The sequence below is a fragment of the Rhododendron vialii genome, chromosome 6a, assembly GCF_030253575.1.
Source record: "Rhododendron vialii isolate Sample 1 chromosome 6a, ASM3025357v1".
In the NCBI taxonomy this organism is placed as follows: domain Eukaryota; kingdom Viridiplantae; phylum Streptophyta; class Magnoliopsida; order Ericales; family Ericaceae; genus Rhododendron; species Rhododendron vialii.
This window is the reverse complement of record NC_080562.1, coordinates 40,443,851-40,458,851: the sequence shown is the minus strand read 5'-3', so window position 1 is coordinate 40,458,851 and position 15,001 is coordinate 40,443,851. Positions and strand designations below refer to the sequence as shown.

Here is a 15,001-nt window from a genome sequence, read left to right as displayed (position 1 = left end):
AAAGTAACTCTGCTAGTAATCACTGGGAAACGAAGCTCTGGTAAAAGTACGTAACTCTACACTAGCGGCCAAAAGCGCTGGGAAACGAAGTGTTGGCACAGTAAAGGCATACCAGCACTTGTAAAAAACGTTGGTACAGTGCTATACACTGACGGTTGTCTACCAGTGCTTTACCCAAGCGTTGGTATAGGTCATGTAGGTCAGTAGCAGCTTAGCAGTTCATTCAGCATCGCTTTTGGCCTCTGGTAAATACCGATTTTCTTGTAGTGTTCGAGAGCTGCTAATAGCACAGATTATGTGCGCACATTTTGTGTACAGATCATGGTGCGGGACTCACTATGAGTTTCACTCAAACGATCCAAACTATTCATTAAATGCCATACATTTTTTCGAGGGTCTCTGCAAAAAAATCAGCTCAATCCGATACTCATAGGTGCTCGATCAAATCATTTGACTTTTCATTACTTTGAAATCTGAATCAATTATCTTCATTGAAATAGTCTGTCTATTTATAAGTGCTGTTAAAGGTTGTAGCGGCTTTTTCTTTTAAGTATTTTCCCTCAAGGAAATTAGCCTCAATTTTGTGTTCTTCTCCTTTCTATTTTCTCATTTATTGCCTGGAGGGGTGTCATGTGTCAACTAAGTAAATCTCTACATATTAGAGATGCAATTTTTCCGAGTGTTACAAAAATTAAAAATTACAGTGGAAGCATGAGCTCTCACTGGACGTATGGGATCCCTTTAAACCCACATTACGAGTCTTTGGGGCCGAATTGCCGTAAACGAAATATTGTGACCAAAATGACATTTCAAGCACATTAATTTCATTACATTCACTTTTTTAGGCACTCTTGTCGGCACACAGACACAGTAGCAGTCAAGTCAAAGGCAAATCTTGTGGAAATGGCATGAAAGCAACGTTTTTCTTGAAGGAGTCTTTCCTTCACAGGAAGAAGGAAAGCTTGGACAATGTTTAAAGACACTGATAGGGTTAGCGTGGATTCATTTATTTAAGAGATATTGTTTTCCGAGAAGAAGAACATTCTGTAGAAGGTTAATTATGTGGTAGTTGGCGGTACCGGTGCCGGTAGAAAAATGGCTACAGGGCGGGGAACGAGTCAACTTTGAAGGCGCCTTCCCGCATTTGTTATTACTAGCCCATTTTTTTTTTTAAATTTAAAAACTGCACGTGGTTTCGTAGGAGAGTTTTCACAATTCATTGGAAAATAAGGCTTCTTGTTCGAGAACGGTTTATTATAGGAAAAGTTAATTATAGATTAACACTTCGTATTAATTAGATTTGACCTTAGAAAAGTTATGCAATGACACTCATTTTGTTTGGTTCTTCTCTCAAAAATGTTCTTTCCAAATTTTTTGATTATTTCGTCATCCGTGTTTTTCGTCATTAATAATTTTTTATCAAGTCTTTTTTCTTTTTCTTTTATTGATGTATATAGCACTTTAAAAAATTCACTAAAGACAAAAAATACACAAATTTATAAAAGTATTTATCTAAAAAATTTATGTCAAAATTGACAACCAAATAAAACCAGTATTTCATATTGTTCTAATGTATTTTTTTATTCTCCCCACAAAAAGTGCTTACAGTCCGATTATGGGTACGCCATTTGGTTTACACCAAATGTACACCAGATTAATTGTATGGTAATCGTTTTGGGATTTCACACAAACGCTAGGAGTCGCTAAATCTATTTAAAATATTTTTTAAAGAATTCTTGTAAAAAATTAGCTCAGTCAGAGTTGAAGAAAAAATTGATCAAGCCCTTACCAATATTCGAATGAGCTGATATTTTAACGATCATGCATATAGATCTGTATTTTTCCTCAAACTTTCAATTCATTGAATTGACTTTATGACTTCTCCCTCTAGTGGGACTATGCCATTTTTGGCAATCGATTAAGAATCTCTCTCTTCTTTTTCTTTCGTGTGACTTCTCTTATATTGGGTATGAGACTGTGACTCCCCTGCCAATTTCCTTGTGCTACGATAAAAGATAGTATAGAAAACATATTTTAATTTTGTGTATGATTATGGACAAATAACGTTTTGGCCCAAGAGAAATGCCACCTCTGTCATTGCTTGGCTTCCTTTTCCCCATCCTAGATAAGTTTACATATAGGAAACCTGTGTATATATAACATTTTGGACAATTTATTTATTTATTTTTTGTATAACAACTCGGTTTCTTGCCAAATGGATTATCCAACGACAGCTGCAAACCCATTTGTTGGACTCTCACAATTGATGGACTTATTTATTGTATTAGTTGAGTTGTTTGGACTTTGTTATCTCGCGAACTTTCACAATATTTTTGTTTGATAACCGGATCTTCGGGCCATTTTGCGCGCACTTCGATTAATTGCGAGGCCCTAAAAGTAACGACCCGACATAACTTGCAATGGCCCCATTTCATTATAGCTTATTGTTTTCTCACGACTATTTGGCCAAACCCGTTTGACTTTCTCAATTGATCTCTCCTATCGAATGAAAAAAAAACCCATTTATCGGATACCCCTGTGGGAGTCGGATTTTTCTACGTATAACCTGAGCGCCAAGTCCAATAAATACGACCAGCCATGCATTGTTAATCTCTTAATTAGTTGCATGCACGAGCTTAGTCAAACAAACCTAATATTTAATTTCCACAATTCAATTGAGCACGAGGGAGAAAACTTGGAGTGAAAACGTAAGTAAACAACATTGACCCGTTCTTAGGCCAAAAAGTGAATTTTTTTTTTAAACTAAAAAGTGGTTATTTCTCAAAATACGTAGGTAAAAATAAAAAAAATTATCTTTCCAATTCCTCTAGTTAAGACAAATCAATAACCCACAAAAATTTGACAAAAAATTAACAAATGACAAAAAAATTCAAATAAGGACAATTTTAAAATTTAAGTTAAGTTAATAAAAACACAGCCTTAGTTACAAGTAAATAATTAACTTTTCTTTGCTGATTAAAAAAAAAATCTAATCAACAAAAATCAATGTACCTGGCCAAGAAAAGGGTAGTCTTGGCCTATAACCGCAAGCAATCTTTATTATATAATTTTTTTTAGAATAGGAGGACATCCAAACTCTATAAATAGCGAGTACAAGAGCTCTTCTGTCTATCCAACCAACTAGAGAGAGAAAGCAAGGACTAAAAGAGTATTCTTTCTTGTTTAGTCGAGCTCCCCCTTCTCTTAACCGTTCATAGCCTCCAAAGCAACCCACTGGGAAAATGGAAATAAACTCTAGCCCAACTCTTACATTGACCCACGGCCAAGTACCCCAGGGCCCTCCACGTCGCTCTGCAAATTTCCATCCGAGTGTTTGGGGAGATTATTTCCTTGCGTACGCTTCTGTCACCATGGTAAAATTGACTCAAATTGTCTTGAATCATATGTAGAATACTTAAATTAAATCCTTACAGCCTTCCAAAATGATCAACATAAATGCTATTTTTTTTATATATTAATCTCGGTTTAGGATATATAGTGAAAAACAAGCATAAAAATATTCTTATTTGATTGAGTTACGTAGCAATATATATAATTTCACTATCTTCGTTTCCATCATATATACTTTCGTTGTTCTCTTCACAAAGCCAAGATTGTTATGGATATTTGATTTCGTGGTTACAAATGTTTCGGTAATATTTTGGTGACAAGTACTGTTGTTTGAACACTATATAATTCACAGACGTAATTAGACTAGTTCCAAATGAGCATATTTATCATTGTTTTCATAGGAACCGGATGTTAAAACAGAGCAAAGAATTGAGCAGCTCAAAGAAAAAGTCAGAGAGATGATAGTGGCAAGTGCTGATAAACCATCAGAGAAGTTGAGCTTGATTGATGCAATTCAACGCCTAGGCATAGGCTACCATTTCGAAATAGAGATTGAGACAACATTACAGCAAATATATGATACCTATAATGAAATGGCCAATGATGAAGATCTTTACACTGTGGCTCTCTCATTTCGAGTGCTTAGACAGCAAGGACATCCTGTCTCCTGTGGTAATTCTCTTTTACTTACTACCCATATATATTTATTTGGTTACATCGCCGATGTTTGTAGTACCCATATTTTGATCGAAATCTATTATTGTCAGCGAAAAGATATATAAACCAAGTTGAATTCATACTTCACAACTTCAACATAAATCCAACAACAAATTCTTTGAAATTGGTTCGATTATTACCTCTAATTGGATCATTATCATTTGCCCCCTTCAAACTCTAACAAATTTTACCTTGTTCACTGCAAACTTATAGTAAAAGGTTCAGTTAGACCCTTATGGGTTTCGAGTAATTTTTGGAATAATTTTATCATTTGGCCATTCCAACTTTGAAAATTTACCGTGCCTTCTCCTTGTTGAGGTTATTGTGTCTTGTCACTTGTTATTATAAAATATAAGAATGTGTTATGTACTTTTCTCGCCTCATTGATCATGTGTCGAATTGTTTATGTAGATGTGTTTAACAAATTCAAGGACAATAAAGGAAAATTTCAAGAATATGTAAAAGGTGATGTGCGAGGATTGGTAAGCTTATACGAAGCTACACATTTGAGGGTTCATGGAGAAGATATATTAGACGAAGCACTGGATTTTACGACCATACACCTCAACTCCGCGGTACCCAACTTAAAGAATGCTATTGCAGCACAAGTAGTTCATGCTCTAAATCAGCCAATTCACAAGGGCCTGACAAGACTCGAGGCACGACATTACATCCTCTTCTATGAACAAGAGGATTCCCACAAAAAAACTCTATTGGATTTTGCGAAACTGGATTTCAACCGCTTGCAAAAGTTGCATCAGAAAGAGCTAAGCGAAATCACAGGGTGATTTTCTTCATCATTCAAGTTGAATTGTAGAGATTTAACAAGTCTGAGATGTTGATCTTGTTCATGGCACTTACTTTTTTTGTTATGGTTTTTCAGATGGTGGAAGGATTTAGACTTTGCAAGAAAATTGCCATTTGCAAGAGACAGAGTGGTGGAGTGTTACTTTTGGATATTGGGAGTGTACTTTGAACCCCAATATTTTCTTGCTAGGAGAATTCTAACCAAAGTGATTGCCTTGACTTCAATCATTGATGACATTTATGATGTCTATGGTACCTTGGAAGAACTTGTGCTCTTCACTGACGCAATTGAAAGGTTAAATTCTACTGATTTTAAATTTGATTTGAGTCCCTAAATATCAAAATAACTTCCATTGTTCAAGGCATTGATTTGAAATGGAATTCACGGCGTTATAAATGAAAAAGGAAAATTGAAAGAAATATAATTAGCATCACAATGATACTAATGGAAGGTTAGTATGTTGTTTAAGTTAATGTCGATGGATTTTCAGGTGGGAAAATAGTGCCTTGGATCAACTGCCAGAGTACATGAAACTGTGTTATCAAGCACTATTGGATGTTTACAACATGATTGATGAAGAAATGGCCAAGGAAGGAAGGTCATATCGTGTCAATTACGCAAAATCTGCAGTAAGTCTCAACCCAAGTTACATTTTGTTAGTGGAAAACAAAAAATGAAATTAATACTATTTTTTTTTTTTTGAACATTTTCAGATGAATAAGTTAGTTAGAGCATACTTTGAGGAAGCCAAATGGTGTCACGAGGGCTATGTTCCGAGTATAGAAGAGTATATGAGAGTTGCCCTTGTAACTGGTGCTTACAAAATGCTTGCAACAACTTCCCTTGTTGGCATGGGGGATTTGGTGACCGAAGAGGGTTTCAAATGGGTGTCGAGTGATCCTTTAATTCTTGAAGCTGCATCCGTGATTTGTAGACTCATGGACGATATGGTTGGCCACAAGGTAAGGACTGATAAGAAAATATGGTCTAAATTAGAACACGCACGGATGAATCCAAATTCCAATATTATGTTGTTGCAAAATCATGTGGGTTAGGGCTTGCAAACTTTGAATATTTTGACTACCTTGCACATTGCTAATACTATAGGATTTTTAATTTCATTGAGAGTACGTTCACCCCTCATGTCCTTTCGCCCCAATGAATTATCAGCCACGCAAACAATCATAATTTGACCTTATCATTTCTGGTGTTGCAATTGCAGCATGAGCAAGAGAGAGGCCACGTAGCCTCGGCAGTTGAATGCTACATGAAACAACATGATGTCGCAGAAGAAGAGGTTTATGTTGAATTTAAACAAAGAGTTACAAATGCATGGAAAGACATGAACGCAGAGTGCCTCCGCCCGACTGCGGTCCCGATGCCTCACCTCGCCCGAGTTCTCAATCTTGCACGGGTGATCAATCTTATATACACAGGTGAAGATGGGTACACCAACTCCGGAAAAAGGCTGAAGGAGTGCGTAACGTCCGTGCTTATCAATTCTGTTCCGATCAATTAGCAAAGAGTTATCTTAATCGTAACCAATTTATTCATAAGTGCCGTTAAATGTTTTATTTTTTATTTCCAAAGTATTTTCCCCTTCAATCGCCGGAATGAGTGTGAACTTGGCTCAGATGTGTTCCAGCCGGGGTAAAGAATAAAGATGTCTCTCTGATATCTATGTCCATTGTACCGTTGTAATATTGGGCCCTTTTATTAAGGAAATTCGGTTTTATATACCTAAGTATGATTGTGAACCTTATAGTACAATGATCCTTGGAAAAAAAAAAAAAGTAAAACTGTGCATTTCGATTTTCGAATGAACTTTTGAAAAACTGTAATGGATGCAAACAATCAGGCATAATAAACAATCTTGTTAGTGTGAAGATCTATAATACGTTTTCAATGAATTGAACAAACAAAATAAGTCCACAGCTAAGAGCATTCAAAAGCAGCCGATCAAAAAAAAAAAGAAAAAGAGCATTCAAATGCAGTTGTCGTGAATTAGAGTTCATATATAGTGAGGAGAATAATGATTCAACAAACTTAGGGGCCGGGCATATACGCTAAACTCTTTGCTCTGTGTGTGTTTGTGTGATGTTGAGTTCTGTAATTGTCATTGGGACATTATATCAAATAGATAGTAGGCAAATCACATGGAAGCGCTCTAGTTTAAGTTTGCACAAGGGATATGTTGCCTTCATCAAAAAAGTAGTCGAAAAACATAAACAATTAATTACCAATGGTGAAGTTCAACCGAAACTCACCTTTCTACCCTATGGCCTATGTGCGCGTGAGAGAGAGGGTGAGGGAGGGCGAGAGAGAGAACCAAGGAGAGTTTGATTTGCAATGGCCTTGTGGTTCGTTATGCCGTCTGGTTATTTGGGAGGTGTGGATGGTTTTCGTGAAGGTCGCGTCGTTCGCGTGGAGAAACATGTACCTGGGTGGCTTTGTGGGGGAAAATGGGGTAAGGGTAGTTTTGGAATGGAAAAAGTCGACAAACAACTGAGACCTTTATAAGGAATGTAGATGTAGATAATAATAATAATAGTAATAACCTATGTTTTTTTCAATGTTTTTTTTTAACAGCAAAAAAGATTTTATTAATCTTTGAAAAAAAATTACAAAGATTAAAGGGATCCAAGCAAAGATATCAAACCAGAGGAAGGACCAACCACAAGAAGACAAGACCAAACTCCGACAATCACATACCGTGAGGACCCAAAAGGGAAAGAAGAACAACCTGAGGCTGGCAAGAAACCAACCAAGAATTCACGAATAACTTCCTCATCATTAACCTCGTAATCAATGCCCATGATTTTATCTAAAGACCAAATCGCCTAGTCTCGTTAAGATGAATCGGATTAATTCCTTCACAAGAAGAGGATAAAGCAGCAGCTGCAATGACAGATCTAAACACAACACATTTTTGCTTCTTTCTTTCACCCCTCCTCTTGCGATTAGGAAAGCCTATCAAATCATCTATCGACTTCTGCTTCCATTTTCCTTTCCCTGTATTCTTAGCATCCTCAGTTGGGTTGAGTTCCTAAAATAACTCGATACCATCGGTATCCTGGTGATTTAAAAAACCCACTTCTGAGAAATTCCCAAAACCTCTATCAAACTCCACCGCATCCGAATCTGGACCATCAACCACGTCATTTACATTTTTTTCCTCTCCATTCCTGACTGTCCCAGTAACAAGGTTTGACCCATGATCATCCAGCTCGTCATCTGCCTGATTTTCCTCTACTGAAGCATGCACAGTGTTGGATTGTTTTTTTCCATGTAGTTTAGGCTTGTGCGTACAATTGTTGGATTGTGATATTTTGGCACGATTATGAATAATGTTGACAATGGTATGGAACATACCTTCTACCTGTGGTATTTCATATGGAGTATTTGTATTTCCAACGAAGAATGAATTGTTTTGCATTTTGATATTTTGAGTTCTTAGAAAAGTTAGTGATTAGATAATATCTATTCTATTAGGGCTACATAAATCTGTATGTAGTAACCATGTATAAAAAAAATAAAAATTGAACCTACACCAGCATTTTTTTGGCGCTGGAAAAAGTGTGGTAATGCGTACTAGGGTCTACACCAATGGCCAAAAGCGCTGGGAAACGAAGTACCGTTAAAAGTAACTTTACACGAGCGGCTAAAAGCGCGGGAAACGAAGCGCATGACACAACTAAAGGTATACCAGCGCTTGCAAAAAGCGTTGGTACTGTGCTACACCGGCGGTTGTCTACCAGGGCTTTACCCAAGCGCTAGTATAGGTCATGTAGGTCTATAGAAGTGCTCCGCAGTTCATTCAGCACCCATTTTAGCCGCTGATACATATAGATTTTCTTGTAGTACTATTCGAGAGCTGCTAACTGCGCATATTACATGCACAAATTTTGTGCACAGATCACGGTGTAGGGCCCATTATGGGTCTCACATAAACTGTCCGAGCCATTCATTAAATCTAACACATTTTTTTCTAGGGTCTCTTTGAAAAAATCAGCGCAATCGAATACCTATAAGTATTCCTGTAACGACCCGGATTTTTGACCCAATTTTTTTTTTCTAAATATAATATTATTAGAATTATTTTCCCTAATGCAATTCTTTTTTTTAAATACAATTATGCATGCAATATAAGCATGCATTCTTTTTAAATTTTTTTCTACACACACATGCGTGCATGTACACTCCTTCTCCTCCCTCACCTCAAACTCCTTCCGTCTCTCCGTCTCCTACTCAGTCTCTACTTCCTCCCTAACCCTAAAATCAAGCTCAATTCGTCCATTCCAAATCCCATGAACCCAACCTCATTAAATTCACTCTTATCATCTTCCACCAAAATTCTCCTATAAATACCCCACCCCATTGACCCACGAAAATACCATGATATTTCTCACACTCCACCGACCAGAAAAGAAGAGAAAAACAGAAGAAACACAAGCTCCAATCAATGGAGTTTTAAAGAGAGAAAGAAAGAGAGGAAAAGTGGGTTTCATAGCTATGCCCAATCGAAACTCAATTCAACCATCCCGATCACCTCCTACAACCCAGAGCATCCCCAAACAAGCCTCAATCCGATCCCAAAGTCTCCCAATCAAAGAATCCGAAGTCTTCTTCCCCAAAATTCAAGATTCATTTTTAAATCAATTCGATCCGATTCAAGGTATTATAATCCATTCCAACCCCTTCTCCAAGTATATTACGTGTTTATATGTTTAACCCTATGTTCATTGCGCGTTTTCTGCAGTATTCATCAATTTGATATTATTTTTGAGCACGACACTTTATTTGTAATTATTTACGAAATAGATGACCTAATGATATTTATTTTACAATCTTTCTGATATTAATATTATGAAAGACTACTGATTTGATATTATTTTCTTACAGTGTAATATCATATTAGTATAAAATATTTTAATTATATCAGTTTAATTTATCTGGTAGATTGAGTTGGTTTTAAACGTTTCGAAATAATTTTGCGACCTTCCGAACATCATTTTTGACACCCGGACTATTTTTCCTAGACTTTTCACACCTCAAAGATCATAACTTTTAAAGATCATATTTTTTTATTTAATTAATTATTTATTAAATTATTTGTTAGTTATCTATCAAAGTTTACAAACGAAAAATCTCTGTGACCTTCCAAACAACGTTTTAACACCCAAACTAATTTTTTCTAGACTCCTTGCATCTCAAAAATGATATCTTGATAAATTAATATTTTTTTATTTAATTTACTATTTATTGTTATTTCTATAGTATTTCCAATCAAAATTACTTTACGATTATTTAGACTCCTTACATTCCAAAGATGAAACTTTTTTAATCTCAACATATTTTAATTAGTAAACTATTTATTATCTATTTACTTCACTTTCGGCCACTTTATTTAACGTCTTCATTTAAATTAATTCCGCGACTCTCCGAACCCAACTTTTGACACTCAACCGGTTGCATAGGACATTTAGAACTCTTATTAAGGTTATGTTAATTATTCTAATATTTTTTTCTAATTAATGTATTTAATTAGTTTTAAATAAATCTAATTACTTAGAAATAATTAATGAGAGTTTAGAATTTTTTTAAAAAATTTTTTTTTTTTAAAAAGTTCTTACTTATTATCATCCTGTCCACACGAGATTACGGGCAACAGCCCATTCATAAAAAGTTGCGTGATTACGTTGCTTACTGATTGTTTTGTTTATTATTTGATTAATTGTATGTTGCACCACTGCTTGATTAAATGCTAGATTGAACTCTAGAGATATGGGGTGGTATGGGAATAGAATTCACCTAGACAATGCTAGGTAATGGATGAATTGAAAAGTTTTATTTTTAGATTGCCTGCAGGCGTGATTTTGAGATGTGATGAGATTTGTAATGAGATTGAAACTGGTGTGTGTCCAGTGATGAATTGATAAACTGGCGTGTGTCCAGTGATGATGGTGAAGTGGTATATAAGATAGGTGAACCTTAGTTGTGATTCAGGCATGATAAGCTTTCTCTTTGTTGTAGTTATTGGGGTGCACACTCGGTATATAACTTAGGTGTACCTGCGACAGTAAAGAGAAGTGACCTCATGGGACCGAGTATGGCTAGCGGTTGGGGTAGGAAAGATCTCGCGGAGAGATCTTAGATTTCACATTAGGATAATGAATAGTAATAAATTGATGTTTGTAAATACTTATTCTGCTCTTTCGCATTATTATTATTTTGTTGCTTGTTAGCTGTAAAGTAAGAGGGGTGGTTGGGTTGGATTATTCTACTGGGTGATTTATCACTCACGGATACGTCTGTATCCTGGCAAATCGTTTGCTTCGGCGATCAATTTGCCAGTGGGCGCAAGATTCAATGGAGATGATTCAAAGATATTACAGTTCAACACGGAAAGAATATAAGGAACGAAGATCGAGTATGCTTCGGATTTGTATCAAGCCTAGAGTTAGCTTTGAAATTAATGTATTTTGAATCAGTAAATTTATCTTATGACTGTAATAGCTAAACTTTATTTTGAAAAATTATATTTATTTAGCAAATTTTCTTAAGATTTTTTTTATATTGCTTCCGGAAAATTGGGGCGTTACAATTCCATCCGATCATTTAACTTTTCATTATCCTGAAATCTGAATCAATTATCTTCATTGAAGTAGTCTGCTTGTTAAAGGTTGTAGCGGCTTTTTCTTTTTAAGTATTTTCCCTCAAGGAAATTAGCCTCTTCAATTTTGTATTCTTCTCCTTTCTATTTTCTCATTTATTGCGCGACTATGTAAGGTTCTATAGCAGGATTCCCATTGTCGAATGGTTCCGATGGAGTACTTGTACAAGATCGATGTGACTGCTGGAAACTCCATTTACTATCCTTTGCCGAAGATTTAAGAGGCGTCACGGCAGTAGTGCCTCGGCCTGGTGCTGACACACCAGTTACATACCCGCCGTTATTGAACCACCATGGCTCATTTAGTGCGATCCAATGTTTCACGCGATCACCAAACTCCCAAAAGCAAAGATCCACGTAGTCACAAAAGTCGGCCCTAACATTTAGACCACCAAATTAAGCTCATCTGAGCAGTATTTCAGCTAATGATACTCGTTAATTACATCTATCATGGGGTGAATAGCTAAATAGAACCAGATTCGATCACTTACACTATTTTAGAACTTAGAAAACCGCCATACGCATCTTCCAAAGCTTGGTGTACGTACGTACGTACGTACACCAATATAAATTAATTAAGTTGGCATGCATGCGTACAAACTTTTCAGGATTAAATGAAAACATGATTTACCGTTGGTATCAAAATCCATTGAGATGATTAATTAAGTTGAGACATAACCATTTGCTAAAAGATCGTCAATCAGATCACTGTAAAACTAGATCCCTTCTTTTTTAATACCCGAGTTTAGCTGTCCACCTGACAATTGCATTATGGAATACTACATTAGAAACATGCCCAAGAAATTAAATTAAATACTACAGTTAAACTGGTTGAAGGAATCCATAAAGCGATTGCAATTAAAGCCAGCAAAAAGTACTTAAAACAATCAAATCTTACTAGCTAGGCAAGACTCTGGACCATGAGATTGAGAATCTAAAGGCCTCCAAACCCGTTTTCTTCATGATCTTCACATCTTCCTACAATTTTATATATTCTGAAACCAAAGGGCGATAATAAAAAGACGTTATTGCCATCAATATTCGTACTTCGTAGTGATAAATATATGGAATTGCATAGACTACCCACCTATAAAATTCAGAACAATGTACCTTGAATTGATGATAGAAATCAATTCCCGTGTTTCCGTTACTGCCATCACTGAACCTACCTGCCATTTCACCATGAACTGCCATTTCACCATGAACATCCAAAAAGATGAAAAGATATATGGTTATTGCTAAATAAGAGCAAGCTGGCCTAGCTAATTGTTGAAAAACTAGCTATTAGCTCTTATGCAGATTTGCATGTTAAATAGCTAGTTGATGGTGTATTTTTTTTTTTTTTTGAACAACAAAAATGGATTTTATTAATCTTTGAAAATAAATTACAAAGATTAAAAGATCCAAGTACGAGGCGCCAAACTAGAGGAAGAGAAAACTGGCCACAAGAAATGCAACTCCTCACTCCGACAATCACTTGCCAAGCAAGACCCTCAGGGTTAGAATTGGTTAGCTATTCTATGGACACAAGTGATCCAACCAGAGAGAGAGAGAGAGATTACCAGGCCATCTCTAGCTTGGTGAAATCTGATGGCTTTTCCCTAGCCTATTTTTGATTTTAGAGGAGGAAGATCAAGAAAATGGGGCAAACATGGCTGCCCAAATGCAGCGGCAGTGAACAGAAAAACAGAGAAGGAGAGATGTGTCTCTCTGGAAAGCAGGGGAAAAAGAAAACGAAAAGTGGGGCTGCTCTCTCTTGGCCTACATTCATTACTTTTCCCTTTAAATACTACTACCAGCATCTTTACATACAAAATAGGCTTGGGCTTAATACAATCATTTGGCTCAATACAAAATAACACAAACTAGCCCAATTACAAACAGAAACTTGGTCCAAATAAAATAAAAGACAAACAATGCATTAATTTTAACAAAATCATCCCAAATGCTTGGGCCACGACCCCCTTCGTTTGCCGCGCCTTCAAACTAAGGAAAAACACCGTAACCAAACCGTTTATCTCTATATTAGTAGAAGTAGAACGGTACTCTATTTCAATGGAGAAAGCTACTGGTTAATTGGGACAGAAGCAAATGAAAAGTGTGCTCCCAGTTTTTTTGTTTTTGTTTTGTTTTGTTCTTTTTTTCATTTAATACATGATTACGCATGGTTTAATTGTTGGCATGAATCGTGTAGATATTATTCTTTTCCTTACTTAGCTATTTGTACTACATGTATTCCTTATTTAGCTTTGTGTACTACGTGTACTAGTGTAGTGCAGCACATCCTGTAACCCTATATAATACCTCTTCAGAAGGTTTAGAAATATACAGAAAATTTAACCTATTCAATTTATTGCTTTTATCTTGGTATCAGAGCTAACCCTAAAATTCCTAAACCCTACTTCCGTCTCTGTGCTTATTGCCCAGTGACATCCGATCAAAAACTCAACTTTCTTCCTTGCTTCTCGTGTTATTCATGACTGACGAGAGTAAATCCGTGGTGTCCGCTAGCGGCAACGCCCAAGTGGTGACTGTCCAGAGTGACTCCTCTACTGCCATTCCGTTTGGGATTAAATTGAATGGCTCGAACTACACTATTTGGTCTCAGATGATGGAGTTGCATGCTACCGGTCAAGAAAAAATTGGTTACTTGACAGGCGATACTCCTCAGCCCGCTAAATCCGATCTCAGTTTCCCAAAGTGGCAGAAGGAGGATGCCATCGTCAAGGGTTGGTTGGTGAAAACGATGGAGCCCGACCTCTTTGGCTTGTTTCTTGGTCTTCCTACTGCTGCCGCTGTTTGGAATGGTGTCACCCAGATGTATTACGATGGCGCTGATGAGTCTTAACTCTATGAGTTGCGTTGTAAGGCCACTCGTATCAAACAGGGTGGTCGCCTGATTCCGGTATACTTTGCTGAACTCCAAACTATATGGCAGGAGCTTGATAAGCGCCGCCCTATTTCCATGGCTTGCCCTGTTGATATTAAGGCACGTCAAGATGAAATTGTGAAAGATCGTATCTACGATTTTTTGGTTGGCTTGGATGATGTATTCGATAAAGTCCGGAGTGACTTTCTGCGGCTCAAGCCACTTCCTGGTTTAGAGGATTCCTTTGCCTATGTACGTCGTGAGGCGCAACGCCAAAATATTATGCTCGGCTCTAGTAGTGCCGGTGGTCTCCCTTCCGTGGCCATGGTCTCCAAAGCACCGAGTCCATCAATCCCTCGCCTTCCTCGGTTTTCTGATGTGGAAAATAAGGATGCTTTGCAGTGCACCTTTTGTAATGGTACTAGACATACGGCCGATACTTGTTTCAAGAAAAATGGTTACCCTGATTGGTATTTGGAACGCCGTCGGCAGCTCAAGGGTGAACGTACTACTCGCCGACCTGGCGTTGCTGCTGTTGCAGCTTCTGGCATAATGCCCTCTGTTGGCTCGAGCCACAAGTCTA

The 15,001-nt window shown here is 37.0% G+C and overlaps 2 protein-coding genes and 1 long non-coding RNA gene across 3 annotated transcripts; 2 read left to right on the top strand and 1 right to left on the bottom strand.

The window, feature by feature from the left end:
• Window positions 1-3,147: 3,147 nt before the first annotated feature.
• LOC131330402 ((-)-germacrene D synthase-like) lies at window positions 3,148-6,604 on the top strand. Its single transcript, XM_058363969.1, has 7 exons — window positions 3,148-3,374; window positions 3,753-4,023; window positions 4,480-4,852; window positions 4,952-5,170; window positions 5,367-5,505; window positions 5,590-5,838; window positions 6,099-6,604. The coding sequence occupies exons 1-7, from the start codon at window positions 3,243-3,245 to the stop codon at window positions 6,393-6,395; spliced, it is 1,680 nt and encodes a 559-aa protein (XP_058219952.1). The 5' UTR covers window positions 3,148-3,242; the 3' UTR covers window positions 6,396-6,604.
• A 5,845-nt stretch (window positions 6,605-12,449) lies between these two features.
• Window positions 12,450-13,123, bottom strand: LOC131330408 (uncharacterized). Its single transcript, XR_009201112.1, has 3 exons — window positions 13,112-13,123; window positions 12,660-12,718; window positions 12,450-12,527 (listed from the first exon to the last, which is right to left on the bottom strand). It is a non-coding gene; the product is annotated as an uncharacterized LOC131330408 (long non-coding RNA).
• A 902-nt stretch (window positions 13,124-14,025) lies between these two features.
• Window positions 14,026-14,397, top strand: LOC131330403 (uncharacterized). Its single transcript, XM_058363970.1, has one exon. It carries the CDS (start codon window positions 14,026-14,028, stop codon window positions 14,395-14,397), a length of 372 nt encoding a protein of 123 aa, XP_058219953.1.
• The last annotated feature ends 604 nt before the right edge of the window (window positions 14,398-15,001 follow it).